The 21,479-nt window shown below is 41.5% G+C and overlaps 1 protein-coding gene across 1 annotated transcript in view; it reads left to right on the top strand.

Annotated features, from left to right (window-relative positions):
- The window catches only part of LOC141146118 (uncharacterized), an 84,744-nt gene extending 74,544 nt beyond the window's left edge, over window positions 1-10,200 (top strand). The window contains exon 4 of the mRNA XM_073632872.1: window positions 6,806-10,200. Coding sequence (XP_073488973.1) covers window positions 6,806-8,442 — 1,637 coding nt within the window. The 3' untranslated portion in view covers window positions 8,443-10,200. The remainder of the gene's footprint in view (window positions 1-6,805) is intronic.
- The last annotated feature ends 11,279 nt before the right edge of the window (window positions 10,201-21,479 follow it).

Genomic DNA, 21,479 nt, shown 5'->3' with positions numbered 1-21,479 from the left:
ATACAAACAAATTTTTGTCTAATGTGACCAAAAAGTCCGTTTTTTTTTTCATTACTACGGTTTTCTGGCAAAAAAAAATCTGAAGAACAAGACTAGGCATGCTCAGAAATTAAAGAACACATACAAAACAATTCAAAACATTACGTCACTTCTGACGTTGAATTCTGTTGTCCGAAAATTTTCTGATGTTGAGTAACCTCTTCACTTTCGATGTGAGACTAGCATCCAACAAAAATTCGTCCAATAATCTGATCGTGTGTACAAGGCTTTAGGCTCTGTTTCCACTACTGCGACTTATTTTGCGACTTGACACATGTCAAGTCGCATTACAAGTCAAAACCCATGTATTTCAATGGTCCCTGTTCTAATTGGTGCGACTCAAGTCGCGGCGACTCCAAAAAAGGTTCTTGCACTACTTTGTTCCGTCTTCGGTGCTAATTGTGCTCCATAGAAAGGTATTAAGTCGCAATGCAGTCGTATGTACATGTCTGACACCGCGACTTTGTTGCGACTTCCACGGAAGTCTACGGAAGCACATGATCTCTGCTCCTCCCAAATACATCACTTCCTATATTGATGTCTGTGAGTGTGGAAGACAGCAGGAAGCATGCCTAGGGCTAGAAAAAACAAGCGACAAGTGCATGACAATGAGGAAATTATTAGGCTTGTCAGACAACGTCCGGCAATATATGACCTCAGAGATGCAGGTTACAAAGATCATGCAAAGAAGGATAGAGCATGGTTGGAAGTGGCTCGCATATATTATGAGACCTGGGACTCTTTATCAGTCACAGAACGTTCTTCAAAAAGTAAGTGGTTGATATATGCTGCTTAGCACTTTGTGCCTTGCACCTATTTAAATATTCTGCAACCAATGGGTGTGTGTTAACAATGTGCACTGTGTTTTCTTGGTGGGGACCACTTCTCCTACCAGGAGATCACAATGGTTTGGCAGGAGGGAATCCCTTGTCAACACTATCTGTGTTGATGGTGGAATTTATATAGTTACTTTTGTGTAACCTGTGGCTGCAGGAAAGTAAATCTGTGTGTGTGTGTGGGACAACAAATAATATTTGACCACGGTCCTAATAATATAAAATAATATTAAAGATGGCCCTGTCAACATCCTCCAGCACATGTCCAATTATGTAGGTGTCATGGTTAATATATTTAGCGGTTGTTTTAACACCATCCATATCAATTATGCAGCCTAGCAAATTAATGACCTATAGGCAGTTAATAAAGTTTTTTGTTTTAATTTATTATTTGCTTTATATTTTGTAGTGCACTCATTACAAACTCGATGGAGACTGCTACAACCGGTACTTACGAAAATTAAAAGAAGGAAGGAGTGGTTCCGGCTCAAAAAGATTAGCCCCATATGCCCATGCTGGGGATCTGGATTTTTTAAAACCAGTGTTGGAAATGCGAGAGTAAGTTATCAGCAGGCATATGTTACGAATTCTACATCTCAAATTGTAATGCTTACTTTACAAATCTGTGATTTGTATTTCAGAACCCAAGCAAGCTGGGAAGACAGCACACAGGGTTTGGCAGCAGAGGATGAGTCAGAGGAAGCTGCTGTGGAGGAGGAGCAAGAACAATTCCAAGACAATGTTGACAAGGAACTGTTCGTAGATGAATCAAGGTCGATATCAAACTCAATGAATGAGGAGGATGCAGAACCAGGGCCTAGCAATGTCTCTAGGCCTTTGCGAAGATCTTCAAGGGGAAGTGCCCGGCCTGTGAAACCCATGGAAAAAAATTTAAATGTAGTTAGTCAGATGTCCACTAAAATGGCAGAAAACCAGTGTGAAGACACGGCATTTCTCACTGTAATTTTAGGCATATGTAAACAGGTACCCCCTAAGAAAAAATATGCACTCAGGATGGCTTTGATGTCAACTGCTCAATCATTTGTGGGTGAGGGGCCAACAACATCCTCAGCATATATGCAACCCCCCCTTCCCCAATATCCCCCTTATCAACAATACACTCACTTTCCAAGTACACAGTATGCTCCACCAATAAACCGTCCATACTGTGACCAGTATGGTAATATGCTGAATCCCTCAAGGCCACGCATGTTGCATCCAATTCCTGCCCCCTCTACCTCTACCCTTGGCCCCCCAACCACTCACCAACTTAGGCAGCCTACACCCAGTCAGGTTCCACCTTTTCTGGAAAGGAAATATTACCCTGGTCCATCAGTGGATTTCCCTGGACCAACCAATATTTCAGTTTCCGGTGTTCTGCCGAGAAAGTTCTACTCGGCGGATAAGTTCCCCCCTCTACTGCGCATGCGCAGTAGAATCCGGCGGAAATAGCCGAAGCGGAACAGCTGAAAATGAGCTGTACACGGCGCCTGTAAGAGGGCCCCTCGCGGGCTCGCTTCGGGCAGGGCCTCGCTGCGCTCGGCACTTTTAGATTCCCCCTCTAGGTCCACTTGGATCGTGGGGAAGGAACCTGGACCCAGAGCGCAGGCGCCGTGTACAGCTGATTGAAGCGTTTGAGCTTCGGCTATCTCCGGCGGCCGACAGTAGTACGTACTGCGCAGGCGCTGCGATTGCGCAGTACAGGGGGGGAACCTATCCGCCGAAGGAACTTATTCGGCAAGACACCGGGACCAATGAAAACAAAACATACGAGCAATTGTAATTTTCGATAATTTTTTATGTGGGTTTAACACTTGTTCTATATTTTTTGGTTGGTTGTGGAGGCCAAAACAACAACTGTAGAATTTTTCAGTTCATGGAAGTTCTTTCTTTATTTTTTCCTTTTTGAAAAAAGATTTGTCTTGTAAAAAAGATTCAGATTATATATTTTATTTTTTTTATGACTTTTATTTTTGTGTTTTTGAAAGTGAAATCTTTTATTTCAATATTTGTTGTGCTTGTTAAAAAGTAAAAGAAAATGGTGTAGTTCACCAAAAACAAAAAAAAAAACATTTTTGGTGCATTCTTGCACAAAAATCTGGAAAATAAATATTATTCTGGTTACATTATGCATTTTCTGCTTATCCTTTTTTAGAATTTGTGTTCAAGACCTGTTATTCTGCATTTGGATGCAATGAAACATAACAGACATTTAAATAATATTACAATAAAATGCATGAATTACATTATGCAATGGCATCCTGCTGCCAGGGGACAGAACCAGCAGCAGACATAAAATAAGATGAGAATCCCTCACGCACAGTGGCACCATTGGTGGTGCCCCTACTGGCACTCCATTGTGCACCTTCCAGATCGTGCATAAGGGAATCTTCAAAAAGGTAGCCATCACGAATTCGAACAAAATTATGAAGCACACATGCTGCTTTTACTGCAGATATTGCATTCTGAAGTTTTAAATTAATTGGTGTATGTAGAAAACGCCACTTGTTGGCTAAAATGCCAAATGAACATTCTACCACTCGTCTTGCCCTCGTTAACCGGTAATTGAAGGTTCGCTTCTCTTCACTCAGACACCTATTGGAATAAGGCCTTAATAGATGCTCACTGAGAGCAAAGGCCTCATCCCCAACATACACAAATGGCATTGGCGGCCCATTTGTTCCTGGCAACGGACAGTCCTGTGGCAGGTCCAGACCATTTTCCCGCAACATTCTTCCAAACGATGATCTTTGGAAAATACTGGAGTCTGAGCTGCTGCCATATGATCCTATGTCTATATAGGTAAAACAATAATTGGCATCAGACACTGCTAGTAATACAAAAGAAAAATATTTTTTGTAGTTAAAGTATTTGGTTCCACTGCCGATGGGCATCACTACCTTCATATGTTTTCCGTCAATTGCCCCGAGACAATTCGGGAAATTGCAACGATCCCAGAAAACTTCAGCGATCTTGCACCAATCTTCGCAAGTGGGCTTCTTCAGGACCAAATCCCTAAGGACATTCCAGATGTCTCTGCAGGTATCGTGGACAATATTGCTGACAGTAGTTTTGCCAACCAAAAACTCATAATGCAAACTTGCAAAGGAATGTCCAGTTGCCAGGTACCTAAAATGGAAAAGTACATACAGTTTATTATAATGATACATATTTACACTAAGCTACTTCAATAAACTAAAAAAAAATGAGCTAGGAAGGAGGTGCCTGAGGAAGTGAAGGAAGAAAAGGATCAGGAGAAAGACACTGGTGATGTAGAGGCAAAGTTAATATTGTAAAAACAATCTCACGCACAATTACATGCTAGTATTTTTTTTTTACTTCATGTAAAGAGGATGAAAGAATGCTGTGGATATCCAAATGCCACATAGAAGAAAAAGTAGGTATGAAAAGTTACCTCAATGTTATAATGAGTCTTTCTACAGCTGGAATACTCCTTCGGAAACTTGTGTTTTGTCGCTCTAGATGGCTAGAGAGCAAAGCCAACAATTCATCAAAACTGGAAAGAGATAAAATATGGCTATTATTTACATTGATAAACGGTTCTCCTAGGTATAATATCCACCCTATACTTAGTTGACCACCACTGCGCCTCGGAAAGTCAACCTAAATGATGATTATCATTGGTTGGTATAGCCTAACTGTAGCTGCCACTTAGTGAGTATAGAATGTACAAAAAATATTTAAATCTGTGACGTGTAAATAGTGCACAGCACCCCACGTGAAGAATTAAAACGTGGCGCTATCTCCAAAAAATATCCCCACCTTTTACAGTGAATTATCTAATCTAGTGAACACACTTTTATGGGTGTATATTGAACAATATATATACAATTATTAAAAAATGAATAAATCAAGTAATAATAATAAACCAAATGAAAAAAACACCAAACAAAACACAGTACATAAAGTGACTCAGTGCCAATACTGCTCAAAATTATCTGTGTCAATCTCTATACAGTGACTATATGCACACAATATAAAGCATCAAAACAAATGACAGTCTTTAAATGTCACACAATGGCTATGTGACTAAAAAATAAATAAAATTGGGGGCGTGGCCGAGCGAAGGATAAACACCACGTACTAGTGACAGGAGGAAGCAGGCTCTGTGGTTCACCTATCGAGGGGAGACGGTGGGTCCATCTGACAGGCAGGCGAGGAGAGGGTGAGAGAGAGAGAGGGTGAGAGAGACTTCTTACACGCCAGCTGTGGCAGGGTCCGCCGTGACCGCATACCCCCTAGGAGGTTTATCCAAGTTGCTGTGTTGGTATTGCATTATACAGATTGCCGTGGAATTTGCTGTGCTGTTATATTGTTTATACAATGTGAGTGGAACTTTTGGAGTGTGATTTGAAGTGTGTGTTATTAAAAGTTGTACGGTATCACACTATTGGGAGTCTTCTTTCATTTACATATGGAACGAATCTCCGGATGGAACATATTTAACCCTTACCGGGAGTCTTAAACATCTATGCTTTGTACCCTCACACGAAAGTGGAGGCATAAGGAGCTGGTGAGTGGCTGTCCATTGGGAGAGGGATCACTGAACACACAGGTGTGGTGGAAGGATTAGTTACACTCCAGGAATATAAAAGGACTTGCTGTGGCACAGTTGTTGTGTTCTTTATCACGGACACTTTGTACACATGTGTGTATTTTTCCACGGATTTTATTTATTTATTTTTTAGTCACATAGCCATTGTGTGACATATAAAGACTGTCATTTGTTTTGATGCTTTATATTGTGTGCATATAGTCACTGTATAGAGATTGACACAGATAATTTTGAGCAGTATTGGCACTGAGTCACTTTATGTACTGTGTTTTGTTTGGTGTTTTTTTCATTTGGTTTATTATCATTACTTGATTTATTAATTTTTTAATAATTGTATATATATTGTTCAATATACACCCGTAAAAGTGTGTTCACTAGATTAGATAATTCACTGTAAAAGGTGGGGATATTTTTTGGAGATAGCGCCACGTTTTAATTCTTCACGTGGGGTGCAGTGCACTATTTACACGTCACAGATTTAAATATTTTTTGTACATATTATTTACATTGACCATGTAAAAATAAAACATTTACAAATCGAGTTCCATTATTATAACAATTTGAACAGGTTATAGTTAACACTTCTAGCTATTCAAACCTTAAAATTCTAAAAAGAATCATACTGACCAGGCATATACACATTTCCCTAAATATATCTGGCAGCATTTGCAAGTTGACATCAAAAAATGTTCTCACCTTCTAATTGACATCCTTGTGTAGTTGAAGAATTTGTCTTCATGAGCACGGAGGTCGTTGTAAAGGACCCCAAACTGGCCTCTCACTTCCCTTTGGGCGATGCTGGGATGGATCCAAAACCTATGCCTTCTCCTCCTCCGGTTATCCTCCTCTTCTTCATCTATAAATGCTGCTACAGCAGCCAAAATGACTGCTGACCCAACATATTGCATAGCCAACATGTTTGCTAACAAACATACAACACGTGACAACGAAAGAGGAAGGAGAAATAAGTAAGCAGGATAAGGAATTACATCACTATGGCTAAATCGCAGAACATCCAAGTCGCACAAAGTCATATTTAAAGTCGCAACAAAACGCACCACAAATCGCATGGCAAAGTCGCAGTGTAAATCACGCGACTTTGGGGACGCACTAGTGGAAACATAGCCTTAAGGTTGGGCCTCATTTATATGGTTTTGGTAAATCTGAAGACAAAAATCTGCAGAAAATCTAATAGTGTGTATGGGGTCTAACAGTCACTACATCGTGTATGAAAATACCACTTCAACTTATAGACATTCACTTTATGCACATACTTCCTGCAGATATAAGTTGCAAAACAAGATCAGCCCCTCCTTGTGTTGAGAAATGTGAGACGTGTCCTCTGGTTTCTGAGTGTCGGAGACTTTCAGTTTCGATTCTCTTCTGCTGTCAGAAATGGCGTCTGCTGATGTGAGACAAGAGCTGGACTGTTCCATCTGTCTGGAAATGTATAAAGATCCTGTAATGCTGAGCTGTGGACACAACTTCTGCCGGGTCTGTATTGATGGTGTGTTGGATACACAGGAGGGGTCTGGAGATTATTCATGTCCTCAGTGCAGAAAAAGGCCTAGGAGACGCCCTACACTGCAGAGGAACATAACATTGTGTAATATAGTGGAGACTTTACGATCTACTCATCCAGAACAGAAGAAGACTGCAATCTTCTGTACTTACTGTATTCACTATCCTGTACCTGCTGTTAAATCCTGTCTGATGTGTGAAGCTTCTCTATGTGATAATCACCTGAGAGTCCACAGCCAGTCACCAGAACATGTCCTAACTGATCCCACCACTTCCATGGAGAACAGAAAATGCTCCATCCATAGAGAACTTCTTAAATATTACTGCACTGAGGACTCTGCCTGTATCTGTGTGTCCTGCAGGCTGGATGGAGAACACCGGGGACACAAGGTGGAGACTCTGGATGAGGCCTCTGAGAAGAAGAAACAGAAACTGAGAAATGTTCTGCAGAAACTGATTGCTAAAAGAAAGGAGATTGAGCAAAGAGTCCAGGAACTTAAGGGAAAAGTCCAAGAAAAATCAGCTGGTCTAACTGGAAGAGTCACTGCCCTGTTCATAGAGCTAAGGAGACAGCTGGAGGACCTGGAGAAGAGAGTCCTGAGGAACATCTCCAGCCAGGAAGAGCGGATCTCACAGTCATTGTCTGATTTGATTGATCAGCTGGAAATAAAGAAGGAGGATCTGTCCAGGAAGATGGGGGACATTGAGGAGCTGTGTAACATGACTGACCCACTGACTGTCCTACAGGAATCAGACACAGGGGACTTGTGTGATACTGAGGAGGGAGATAATGAGGACAGAGAGAGACATGATAGACTCCTCCATGATGGAGAGGATCTGGATGTGGCTGGAATCTCACACACATTACTCACAGGGTTCTCTGATATGATAAAAGGGGTAAATGTATTCTTCTATATACAGGACGCTTCAGACATATCACTGGATGTGAACACAGCTCATAATAGTCTACAGATATCAGATGACATGAAAACTGTATCCAGGTCAGATATAAAGCAGAATCGTCCACAAACACCGGAGAGATTTCAGTACTGGTCCCAGGTATTAAGCAGTCAGAGATTTTCCTCGGGGCGACATTACTGGGAAGTGCATGTCATTGAGGCAGAAGATTACAGAGTCGGGATGTGTTATCCCAGTATAGAGAGGAGAGGGAAAGGATGGCAGGCAGAGATTGGATATAATAACAAGTCCTGGTGTTTGTGGAGGTGTAACGGTGTGTGTTCTCTAATACATGACAATAAAGAGATCAGAATATCTCCCAATCCCTCCAGTAACAGAGTCGGGATCTCTCTGGATTATGAGGCCGGGCGGCTGTCCTTTTATGATCTGTGTGACCCGATCAGACACCTCCACACCTTCACCACCACCTTCACTGAGCCCCTCCATGCTGGGTTATATGTAGGAAAAGGTCGTATAAAGATCTCTGGGAGGATCAGGAGATTTTTAATATGATCATATTACAGGAAATCTGAGCTAAATCTAATGAGAAATGTCAATCTGGTTCATAGGATGACACAGTTTGTACAGATAACGTATTTCTTCAATCGGTGGATCTGGTAGATCTCAGCACAGGAGAGTCTCCTCCATCACTTCCACACTCAATAAGACAAGAGGGGGGATTTGGGTTTTTTTTTATTTATACAATCTAATTGTACAATCTCCTTTTAGATCTACCATCAGCTGTGTAGTATATGTGCCTGCCTGATTTTAACTAAATCAAATTTTTCAAGTTTAACTTGACATTACATATTTTTGGTAAAGCTAAAGGAGATTTGGTAGTGTATGGTCATCTTTAGATTTACCAAAAATATAAGGACACACATACATTATCCATTCATATTGTATCCAGGAAAGTACTTACACTACATAGTTGATAGTAGATCTAATACCGATTGTACAATCGGATTGTATGGTCAGCTTTAAGGGTTATGTTAGGTTAGGGGTTAAGGTTACATTTAAGGAGTTATTATATTTGAGGAACAAGGTGTTAAATATTAATTTTAAGTGTTTAATTAAAGTATAACTAAACTTTTTTTTTTTTTTTGGAACACGTGGGAAGGAATTTAAGTCCATGTCAGATTTTTATTGCTGTCTGTGCCCCCATTAGGGAGACTCACCCTCTCTATTTGTCCTGTTTTATTGATATCACAGAGAGCGAAAGAAAATTACAAATTTTGGGTTGTTACCAGAACAGGAATAGAGGGGAAATGTTTCTATTGCGGACACTAGTTCTGGTAATAACCCGGGATTTCCTCTCACTTCCTCTTTGGCTATGGGAAAGGAAGTGAAGGGAAATCGTGAATGAGAAAACGTTTTTCCTTTAGATCTAACTTTATTATTTTGAAGTGTTAATTTTCATGCTTTGGTTAAATTGTATATAAAGCCCTTTCTTAGTGTAGAGAAAGCTCCCAGAGACACAAAAAGTGAGAGGAAATCTCTCCAAGGTCAGAGGAATTCTTCTCTTAGATCGGTGTCACTGGAACACATGTCCCCATTAGAAGGTTTCCCCTCATTTCCTGTTCCAATGACAGCCTTAAAAGATAAGCCTTTCAGTTACATTCTGTGTCAGTGGTCACCGGGAGAAATACGGAGGGAAAATCTCTACAGCGGGGAAACAGACCGCAATAAAAACCAGACAAAGGTTCTAACTCTTTACCCCTCTATCCAAAACTATAAACAGTTTTCAGTTTAGTTTTAGAGATCAGAGACGTGGGGGGGGGTAGACTTAGGCCGGGTTCACATTGGCGCGCTGCGTTTTGGTGCAGGTGTGTGCGCGGTCTACGTGCATTTTACATGAGTTTTTAGCCAATTCCATTGTTTTCTATTAGGATCGCTTTTGCCGCGTTTTCTGAAAAGTACCGCATGCCAATTCTTTGGCGCGCTTTCAGAAAACACGGCAAAACATGTGATCTAATAGAAGTCAATTGGGCTGCGGCTAAAAACATGTGTAACACACATGTAAACCATCACTTTGTAATACGATCGGGGATAATATTTGTTATTGATGTTTCTAATTTCTCTGTATTGATTTAAGATTGTTTTATGATATAAAGAAGAAACTGATTCAGTTGGATTTTTGTATCCTTTATATTTTTTCTTTTTGGTGTATTATACTGTATATCGGTGATGGTCAATATATCTGTATAAATTCACCAATAAAAATATTAGAAGCGATATTTGTTGTCATGTGAGTTGATGGTTGTACAGGTTGGGGGGGTTTATGGCGGTAAAAAAGGTACATTTTCTCTGTGGTAACTTGGACAAAGGATATGCTGGTTGATGTTCTCTTTATTATTCTGTCTGATTTGCCTTTTGTGTGTTTTTTTTATTTTATTTTTTTTTTGTGTGTATTTTGTTGTTATTCAAGGTAGCGGGGAAAGGAGTACAAACCGCAAAATGTTAAAGTGCTAAATCATTTTTAGGAGCCTTTATTATTTTTTAATATGTTTTAACTTACAATAAAATATACCAAAAGGATAAGGGGAAAATGCAAAAAAAAGTGTGTACTGTCTCTTTAAATTTTAACTACTTCAATACCGGGCACTTTCACCCCCTTCCTGCCCAGGACAATTTTCAGCGCTGTCGCACTTTGAATGATAATTGCCCGGTCATGTAACACTGTACCCAAATTACATTTTTATAATTTTTACCCCCACAAATAGAGCTTTCTTTCGGTGGTGTTTAACCACTTGCTGCCTGCCCACCGTCATATGAATGCAGGACGGTGAAGCTGTTATCCTGGGCCGCCGTCATATGACGGCGCGGCCTTCCAGGCCCCCCAGGGGGCGCGCGCCCGCCGCGTCACTCGGGTCCCGGTGCGCGTGCCCGGTGGCCGCGATGTCCGCCGGGCACCCGCCATTGCCCGGTAACCGAGCAGGACCGTGGATCTGTGTATGTAAACCCACAGATCCACGTCCTGTCAGAGGAGAGGAGACCGATGGTGTGTTCCTTGTACAGAGGAACACCGATCGGTCTCCTCCCCTTGTGAGTCCCCTCCCCCCACAGTTAGAATCACTCCCTAGGAACATAATTAACACCTACAGTGCCCCCCTTCTGGTTAACCCCTTCATTGCCAGTCACATTTATACAGTAATCAATGCATTTTTATAGCACGGATCGCTGTATAAATGTGAATGGTCCCAAAAAATGTGTCAAAATTGTCCGATGTGTCCGCCGCAATATCGCAGTCACGATAAAAATCGCAGATCGCCGCCATTACTAGTAAAAAAAATAATCATAATAAAAATGCTATCAATCTATCCCCTTATTTTATAGACGCTATAACTTTTGTGCAAACCAATAAATATACGCTTATTGCGATATTTTTTACCAAAAATATGTAGAAGAATACGTATCGGCCTAAACTGAGGAAAAAATGTGTTTAAAAAAAAACAAAAAATTGCATATTTATTATAGCAAAAAGTAAAAAAGCGCAAGAAATAAAAAACGCAGGGGTGATCAAATACCACCAAAAGAAAGCTCCATTAGTGGGGAAAAAATGATAAAAATTTCATTTGGGTACAGTGTTGTATGACCGCGCAATTGTTATTCAAAGTGCGCAAAGCTGAAAGCTGAAAATTGGTTTGGCAGGAAGGGGGTGAAAATGCCCGGTATGGAAGTGGTTAATCACCACTGGGGTTTTTAATTTTTTGCTACACAAATTATAAAAGACTTACATTTTTGAAAAAAAAAGTTTTTCTGTTATAAAATGTTGTTTTTTCCTTCACTGATGAGGCGGCACTGATAGGTGGCACTGATGGGCACTGGCAGGCATTACTAATGGGCACTGATTGACATCTGTGATGGGCACCTCTGAGGGGGGCTGTGCTAATATTCAGTGCAGACACCCCCCCCTGTCGGGAGAGCCACCGATCGGCTCTCCTCTGCTCGCATCTTGTCGGCACAAACTGAGGAAAGCCGAATACTGGCACTTCCCGTGATTGGTCACAGCTGATCACGTGGTAAAGAGACTACGTCATGGGCTCTTCATTTTAAAAAAAAAAAACTTTTTATTTGCAGGTTTTTGAAAGTGAAGTACAACACATTACAGAGCCTATTGGGCATACCCATGCTCGGATACACAATAAAAAACTAAAACGCACAACAACAAAAAAACAAAAACAAAACACTAACAAACTGTACGCTCGGACCACCTGTGCAGACGGAATCACAAGGATATTCTGTTCCCACAAACAATCTTCGGAGCTTATTGATTGAAATACACCCCCCCCCCTCCCCTCCCTGCTATACCCAGTTTAGGATCCACCAGAGTCTGCATTTGGATCCGGGGATTCCACCCGTCTGTCCCATACTTTGTGAAATTTTTTGCCACCACCTCGAGACAGGTAAGTGGCCTTGTATAATGGCAGAGCTAAATTTAACTAACCGTTTCCAAAAGTTAATTGACCAAATAACTATTTTGAAATATTTTATTTATTTTTATGTTTTAATCTATTCATGTTATATGAAAAAATAATTCAATTTTTTTTCAAATTCTATCCTAGCTGGAATTTTAAGTCATGGTCACATGTTTCCTGGGTATAATTCTTCTTCCTATGAGCCAGCAATTTATTTGATTAAAACACCATTGAAAAGATTTTGGAGCGTATTTTCTATTTTTAGAGGCGGTGATAGGCAAACACGGTCCTTTCAGCAGTTCTGAGGTACTTTCCGTTCATTTAAAAAAAGTTTGATTGTCGTGTAGTTCTGGACATGAGAGTCTTCAGCAAAAACAACAGTGGTTGAAGATTGGAAAGGTGCTCTTCAGGGGTGGACTGGGCCGGTGTTGGCATTTCCTCAAGTTTATTGGATTGCAGAGTTATTAGTTTCACAAAAGAAATCCAATTGCAAAAAAAAAGTGTTCTGTGAGAAACTATACCTCCTCCATAATCAAATCACATTGCCTCTGCCCCCTACTTCTTTCATAATCTCACTTCAGTGTTTGTTACTACCTCCTCCATAATCCCACATTCCCCTCTTCCTGTTTCTTCTACAATTTGTTATCAATGCCTCCTCTCTCTATCTCCCCCCAAATCTAGTCTTACTGCCTTCTCTCCCTACCACCTCCATTATCAGGTCTCTCTGTCTTCTCTCCCAACCAGCTCCATAATCTGGTCTCATTGTCTCCCCTCTTTATCTCCTCAGTATTCTGGTCTCGCTGTCTTCTCTCACTTCCTTCTCCATTATCTGGTCCCACTGCCTCCTATTCTTACCTTCACCATAATCCGTTCCTACTGCCACATCCTCATACTTCTTCTTCCATAAATCTGTTATCACTGCCTTCCATCTCTAGGACATCTAAAATTTAGGTAGGATGCCACAAGGTTCCCCTAGAGCAGGGGTAGGCAACCTCGGCCCTCCAGCTGTTTTGAAACTACCCATGTAGTCCCATGAGACATTGAGGTTGCCTACCCCTGGCCTAGAGGTTATATTGCCATATATTGTGTAAGATATTTATTACACAATATATTGTATTATACCCCCCAGGGGAAACCACGTGGAGTCCTACCTAAATTTTAGATGTCCTATGTGTTGTCATTTTTTTTTGTATTGTGTAATATAGTTTTAATGAAAGAAAAAGGAAATCTCCGCGCAAAGGACTGAATACTACATAAAGAGTTGGAGGGGGTTAATAGAACTGCTGCCTTTACTAATTACTACCACTAAGTGGAGCAATGTCATATGATAGGAAAACAACGTAGATATGGCGCTGTTCCACTGCTAACACATAATGGTGTGAAAATCCTTAAGCTGCTTCCTTATGGAAAAAAAACCTGAAGACTAAGAAGATATTACACCATGTAAATTATAAGTGTACAATGAAAAATAAACCAAAAATTACTTATACAGTGTGATCTTGCATCGAAATTAAAATCAAACAAAATGTGTGATCCTTGGTGTGGAAAACCAGTATATATGATATCCAAGACAAAATTAAACTACTATCAAACTGTTGTGCATGCTGAAAACACTCTAAAGTGCAATTGTAATTAATATACTTATATCTGATACCCGTTGGGATAAAGGTAAAATGAATACACTAAAACACTAAATAAATTGTGCATACTGAAACAATTTAGGTGCAATAATTACTATACTATCTAAAGTATTATTAGTGTTATTAAACTTACAACAAGCAGATTTTCTATGTCTGCATTTCCATATTGTCCATTTCAAATAAACTAATAAAAATCATCGAAAAAGACAAAAATTCCTAAAAGTAAATATAAATGATAAAGTGCTCTTGTGCCCGTGAAGAAAATCCTCTTTCTAGTCTGATGGACTTTTCAGTGAGTGAACACACCGTGCATATCTTAGTTCGTGTTCCTATTGCGGCTGCACTCACCAGATTCTTCTCCCTCTCCTGGGGTTAAAAGCATCCACAGTATATGCCACTGTGTAGCAATACAGGAAGAAGACCGTCCTTAGTGCTGGCTATGAGGAGTTGCTATTATATATTGTACGTCATGGAAGAGAGAGAGGGAGCCCAAATAGTGTAATACTGTTTTATTAACAAACGCATGGAAAGGTACTCACATACGGTCGAATTGAAAAGGCATTTGTTGCTGACACCAATGTGTGTGACAGGAAGTGATGCAAGGGCGGATTCAGCTTACGTCCTTGCGTCACTTCCTGTCACTTCCTCTCTCTCTTCCATGAAGTACAATATATAATGGAAACTCCTCATAGCCAGCACTAAGGATGGTCTTCTTCCTGTATTGCTACACAGTGGCATATACTGTGGATGCTTTTAACCCCAGGAGGGGGAAGAAGAATCTGGTGAGTGCAGCCCCAATAGGAACACGAACTAAGATATGCACGGTGTGTTCACTCACTGAAAAGTCCATCAGACTAGAAAGAGGATTTTCTTCACGGGCACAACAGCACTTTATCATTTATATTTACTTTTAGGAATTTTTGTCTTTTTCGATGATTTTTATTAGTTTATTTGAAATGGACAATATGGAAATGCAGACATAGAAAATCTGCTTGTTGTAGGTTTAATAACACTAATAATACTTTAGATAGTATGCTAATTATTGCACCTAAATTGTTTTAGTATGCACAACAATTTATTTAGTGTTTTAGTGTATTCATTTTACCTTTATCCTAACGGGTATCAGATATAAGTATATTAATTACAATTGCACTTTAGAGTGTTTTCAGCACGCACAACAGTTTGATAGTAGTTTAATTTTGTCTTGGATATCACATATACTGGTTTTCCACACCAAGGATCACACATTTTGTTTGATTTTAATTTCGATGCAAGATCACACTGTATAAGTAATTTTTGGTTTATTTTGCATTATACACTTATAATTTACATGGTGTAATATCTTCTTAGTCTTTAGGTTTTTTTCCATAAGGAAGCAGCTTAAGGATTTTTACACCATTATGTGTTAGCAGTAGAACAGCGCCATATCTACTTTGTTTTCCTATCATAGTTTTAATGAAGATTAATAAATTGTTATAAAATTTTATATGTGCCTCTAAAGTCCATAAATTTTTCCTTCAATCCAATTCATGTTGTTTTCGGGATGTGGCACATGTGTAGTTTAGGTGCCCCTTAGCCACCTAAGGGCACTGTAATTATGTCAATATTTGCCTCCAATCTCTTACTTCTCCGTGTTCAAATTTTACTGCCTCCTCTTCCTACTGCCTCTATAATCTGGTCTCGCTGCTTCCTCTCTCTACTACCCCAATAATTTGATAATGCTGCCTCCGCTTCCTCCATCCTCCATAATCCGGTCACACTGCTTCCTCTCCCATCCTCTTTAGCAGTCAGGTCTCACTACCTTCTCTATCATTATTTGTCCCCACTGCCTCTTCTCCCTACCTCCTACACAATCAAATCTCACTGACTTTTTTTTTTTTCTCTCACTCCTCTACAATCCAGTTTTACTGCCTTCTCCCATCACCTTGTTCAAAATGCCATCTCACTGATTCCTCTCCCTATCTCCTCCATAATTCTGCCTCACCTCAAAAATGTAATTATCTCGGCCTCCTCTCACTACATTCTTCTCTTAAGCTCATTCTGCTGCCTCTTCTACTCCCCTTTTTTACTATCCAGTCATGTTGCCTCTTCTGTTTCCCTACTTCACAATGTAGCCCAACTCTTTTCTCTTTCATCCCTACCAAAAATGTTTCCAGCTGTCAACTATGAGGGGTCAAGCAACCTCTCTGCACCCAAGCCAGAGTAATGTCATGGATATGATCCATCATCTGCAGGCAAGGCACATTTCTAGACATGTGCATTTCGTTTAGTTCAGAAACTCGGTTTTTAACGAATTTCAACAAATTCATTAATTCGGAAATATCCTAATTTTTCCGAAAATTCGGAAATCCGAAAATGTTTTAATTTTTCAAATTTCATAAATTCAAAAGAACAAAAACCTGAAATAACTAATAATTAAACTATTAAATGATAGGTATTGGAATTTCCTTTCAAATTTGGCTGTTAGTGAATGTAACGTAATTAATAATCATAAATAACAATAATAAACTTTTTATTATTATTAATTTGTTCAGTTTTTTTGTTTAGATGTGGCATTCGTTATTTCGGATAATTCGTAACTTAAGATAAATTCATATTCATTATGTTCACTAACAGCCAAATTTGAAAGAAAATTCAAATACCTATAATTTAATATTATTATTATTAGTTCGTTATTTCAAATTTTCAGATTTCCGAATTAAAAAACAAAAACAAAAATCGAATGAATTTTTCGTCAGTGCACATGTCTACACATTTCCCATTTATTTATTTTCAGGTGCTTGGTGTGCTTTACACGTAGGTGGTTCCATAGCACGTGGTGGTGGTTGAGGCCGGGTTCACACTGGTGCGACAAACGCTCTGACATTGGGAGCTCATGTCGCATGACGTGTGAGAATCAAAATCAATGTTTCCCTATGGGAGCCGTCTTAACTGGTCCGACAGAAGTCGGTCTGACTTTGAAAATGCTCCCTGTACTACTTTGGTTCGACTTTGATCCTACTTCAGCCCATTGACTATCACTAAAGTCCTAAAGTCGGATCGCCGTTTTGCATGATCTGACTTTGGCATGCGACTTGTGCTCTGATGATCTTGAGGGGGAACTCCATGCCAAATTTTAAATAAAAAACCGGCATGGGTTCCCCCTCCAAGAGCATACTGGGCCCTTGGTTCTGGCATGGATTTTAAGGGGAACCCCCTACACCGAAAAGAAAACGGCGTGGGGGTCCCCCAATATCCATACCAGACCCTTATCCTAGCACACAGCAAGGCCGGTCAGGAAAAGGGGTGGGGACGAGTGAGCACCCCCCTTCCTGAACCATACCAGGCTGCATGCCCTCAACATGGGGTGGTGGGTGCTTTAGGGCAGGGGGGTGCCCTGCGGCCCCCCACTCCAAAGCACCTTGTCCCCATGTTGATGAGGACAAGGGCCTCTTCCCGACAACCCTGGCCGTTGGTTGTCAGGGTATGCGGGCGGGGGGTTATCGGAATCTGGGAGCCCCCTTTAAAAAGAGGGCCCCCAGATCCCAGCCCCCCACCCTATGTGAATGAGTATGGGGTACATTTTTTACAAATAAATATGTGAAAAGTGTGGGGGGCATTTGTATTCATTATATTCCAGATGCCACCAACATGGTGATAGCGGGGAGTATCAGGGCTGCTACTGCCTGAGCCAGGGAGCAGGAGCTAGTAAGGCACCACTCTATAGCTAGTGGGGGTCGGCCCGCAGTGTCTGTGACCGAAAAAAAGCCCAAAAAACCTCTTCACTTTCGATTTAAGACTAGCATCCAACAAAAAACTGATGAAAATTCGTCCAATAATCTGATCATGTGTACAAGGCTTTAAGGTTGGGCTTCATATGTAGATGGTTTTGGTAAATCTGAAGACAAAAACTTGCAGAAAATCGAATAGTGTGTATGGGGTCTAACAGTCACTACGTCTTGTGACCAGAACACTCCCGTGTATGAAAATACCACTTCAAATTATAGACATTCACTTTATGCACATACTTCCTGCAGATATAACCTCTGCCGGGTTAGCCCCCCCATATCAAAATTTTTGAAAAAATCTTATGCAGTTTGTTAGATCTTTGTTAGCTCAACCGTTGTTTATGTTAGATCTCACACAGAAGAAGCAATATTAACAGTTATTTGCTGGGGGGGCTAGCCTGTCATTAGCCCCCCTTATCAAAAAATTGACCAAACAGCTATTTTGGAAGCTATTTGTTAGATCCGGTAAGATCAAGTGGTTTTAACGTTAGATCTCACATAATTAGAGACTTATTAAGTGATTAATGAGGGGGGCTGGCCCCCCTTATCAAATTTTCTGACCAAAAATCATTCAGGCTAATAGATATTCGTTAGATCCGGTAAGATCAAGTGGTTTTAACGTTAGATCTCACATAATTTCAGAGATATTCTACATAAAAATAGAGATATTAGGTGGTAAATAAGGATAGGCTGGCCCCCCACATGCAATTTTCTGGTCAAAAATCATTCAGGCTAATAGATATTCATTAGATCCGGTATGATCAAGTGCCTTTAATGTTAGATCTCACATAATTTCAGAGATATTCCACATAAAGATAGAGATATATTAGGTGGTACATAAAGACGGGATGGCCCCCCCCACATTCAATTTTCTGGCCAAAAATCATCTAGGCTAATAGATATTCCTTAGATCCGGTAAGATCAAGTGTTTTTAACGTTAGAGATATTAGGTGGTGGTACATAAAGATGAGATTAGATCTCACATAATTAGAGACTTATTAAATGATTAATGAGGGGGGCCGGCCCCCACTTATGAAATTTTCTGGCCAAAAAATCACCCCGGCTAATTGATATTCATTAGATCCGGTAAGATCAAGTGATTTTAATGTTCAATATCCATAATTACAGGGATATTATGGATATTTGGTAGCGATGCACGGATAGCCATACTAATGTCTGCATTGGAGCCGATAATGAGCATTTTCACGTGTACCAGTGAGGAGTGCCATTGAGCATACCGAAGTATGCTGAAATTATGTGGGACATTATTCGACAGGTGTGTCCAAGCCCAGTGAAGCCTGAAGCACAGTGCCAAAAGCCAGAGGGGAACATCGGAGGGCTCTGGTGAAGGAGCCAACCGGGTGCCCATCCACGGTAGCTGGCTCAAAACCAATGACACGAAGAGACAGCAGTGAAAGTCCAAACCCTTGCAGGGGGCCCCCCATTGTTGCCTCCAAGCAACCCAGTGTCCCATTTCCTTTGACACATGCTGCCTGGTGTCGGAGAGTCAATGCACACCAGACTCACAGAACTTAGCACAGACTTAAGCCCGATCAGAATCTCTGCAGAGAGGAGCGCGGATACAAACCACCGAACAGGCCAGGGCCACCACTTCCTCCATGCTCCCTGACAAGCTGGTGGGACCTTCTCCTGTTCCCATCCAAGTAAAGGGAGTCTACACCAAGGCCCTTCTGGATACTGGAGTTTAAATGACCCTTCTCTACAAAGACTTATATGACAGGCACCTCATGCACCTGCCTTTGCAGAAGTTGGAAGAGCTGCAGATATGGGGCATTGTGACTCAGAACTTCCCCTATGATGGCTATCTACCGGTCAACCTGATCTTCGATCCCTCCATGGCTGGGAAAGCCGAGACTTTTGACACTCAGGCAGTGGTCTGTCCTCGCCCACCAGGGGCCAGTAAGAGTTCTCTCATCATAGGGACCAATACTGATCTTGTCAAAAGGCTGTTGATACCTCTTATTCTAGAGCCGGGCACTTCAACTACAAGTGTGCACCCCATGCTGAGACAAGCCTACCAGCACCTGGTACAAAAACAGAAGGCTCCAGCTGAAGGATTAGGAAAGATCTGGCGCTCAGTGTGAGAGGTGTTGCAGCCTGGTAAAGTGGCCTATTTATCTGTCAAGCTCAATTGGAAGCAACCAGGCCCTTTCATTGTCCTTGAATCGGACGGACAGAGAGAAGACATGGGAGTGGAGATAATTCCCGAGGTGGTTTCAACCAAAGGGATGCAAAGAAGTCACGGGAAGATCTTGGTTAGTGTCCGCAACATAACAGCCTCGCCAGTGAAGATGCTGGCTCAGATGTTGCTGGGACAAGTGAATCTGGCCACCCCAGTCTGATTTGGTGGGGGGAGCAAAGGATGGGATCTCTGTGGAGGAGTTCTATCTGAAGAATACTGCCCTTTTGCCTGAATGGAAAGAAAGGGCCAAGACTCAGCTCCTGAGATGGCAGGCTGCGTTCTCCAAGAGTGAATTTGAATTTGATGTGGGGTGTGCAAAAAGTGCCCAATACTGGATCCATCTCTTTGAGTGCATAAGCCGTTCAGGGAAAGAGTTTTATGGATTCCTTTAGGGGACTTGGAGGATCTGCGTGAACAGCTGGCAGAGTTGAAGAGGGCAGGTATCACCCGAGAGTCCCAGAGTCTATACGCTTCCCCAATAGTGGTGGTATGGAAGAAGAATGGGTCACTGAGGCTGGGTATTGACTACCGGACGCTGAACCGAAGGACCATTCCTGACCAATATACCACCCCAAGGGTAGAAGATGCCTTGCAGAGCCTGTCAGGAGCGAAGTGGTTCAGCATGCTGGATTTGAAGAGTGGGTATTACTGAATCCCCATGCACCCTGAGGATCGGGAGAAGACCATTTTCATTACCCCGGAGGGGATCTTTGGATTTGACCGTATGCATCAAGGCCTGTCTCGTGCCCCAGCCACCTTCCAAAGGCTAATGGAGAAGACCGTGGGTGACATGAATCTGATCGAGGTGTTGGTGTACTTAGACGACATCATCGTTTTCGGCAAGACCCTGGAAGAGCACGAAGAGCATCTGCAGAAGGTCCTGAAGAGACTCCATGATGAGGGGGTTGAAACTGTCTCTGGAAAAGTGCCAGTTTTATCAATCCTCAGTCAACTACCTTGGCCACATTGTGTCTGCTGACGAAATGGCCACCGACCTCCAGAAGCTGGAAGCTGTCACCTCCTGGCCGAGGCCTACCACCGTGACTGAGCTTAGGTCATTTCTGGGATTCTGCTCTTATTACAGAAGATTCGCTAAGACGCTGACCCTGATCTGGCAAAGCCTGTCAGACCAGCTGGAGGGCCTAGAAAACCCAGAGAGTCCATTCAGGAACAATGGACTCCGAAGTGTGAAGAGTTTTTAGGCAGCTGAAGTGAAGCCTAACAACTGCTCCAGTCTTGGCCTATGCAGATCCAACCAAGCCATACGAGCTACACTTTGATGCCAGTTGAGATGGGTTAGGTGGGGTGCTATATCAAGAGCATGATGGCCTGTTGCCTATGTGAGTCAGAACTTAGCCCCCGCCGAGAACTACCCCATGCACAAACTTGAGTTCCTGGCCTTGAAGTGGGCGGTGGTGGATAAGCTGGGGGATTACCTGTATGGAGCGGAGTTCGTGATCAAGACCGACAACATTCCTCTCACCTACATCCTCACTACCACCAAGTTGGATGCCACGGGTCA

The sequence above is a fragment of the Aquarana catesbeiana genome, linkage group LG05 (genome assembly GCF_042186555.1).
Source record: "Aquarana catesbeiana isolate 2022-GZ linkage group LG05, ASM4218655v1, whole genome shotgun sequence".
In the NCBI taxonomy this organism is placed as follows: domain Eukaryota; kingdom Metazoa; phylum Chordata; class Amphibia; order Anura; family Ranidae; genus Aquarana; species Aquarana catesbeiana.
The sequence above is the reverse complement of the archived record's forward strand: the minus strand, read 5'-3'. Positions and strand labels throughout refer to the sequence as shown.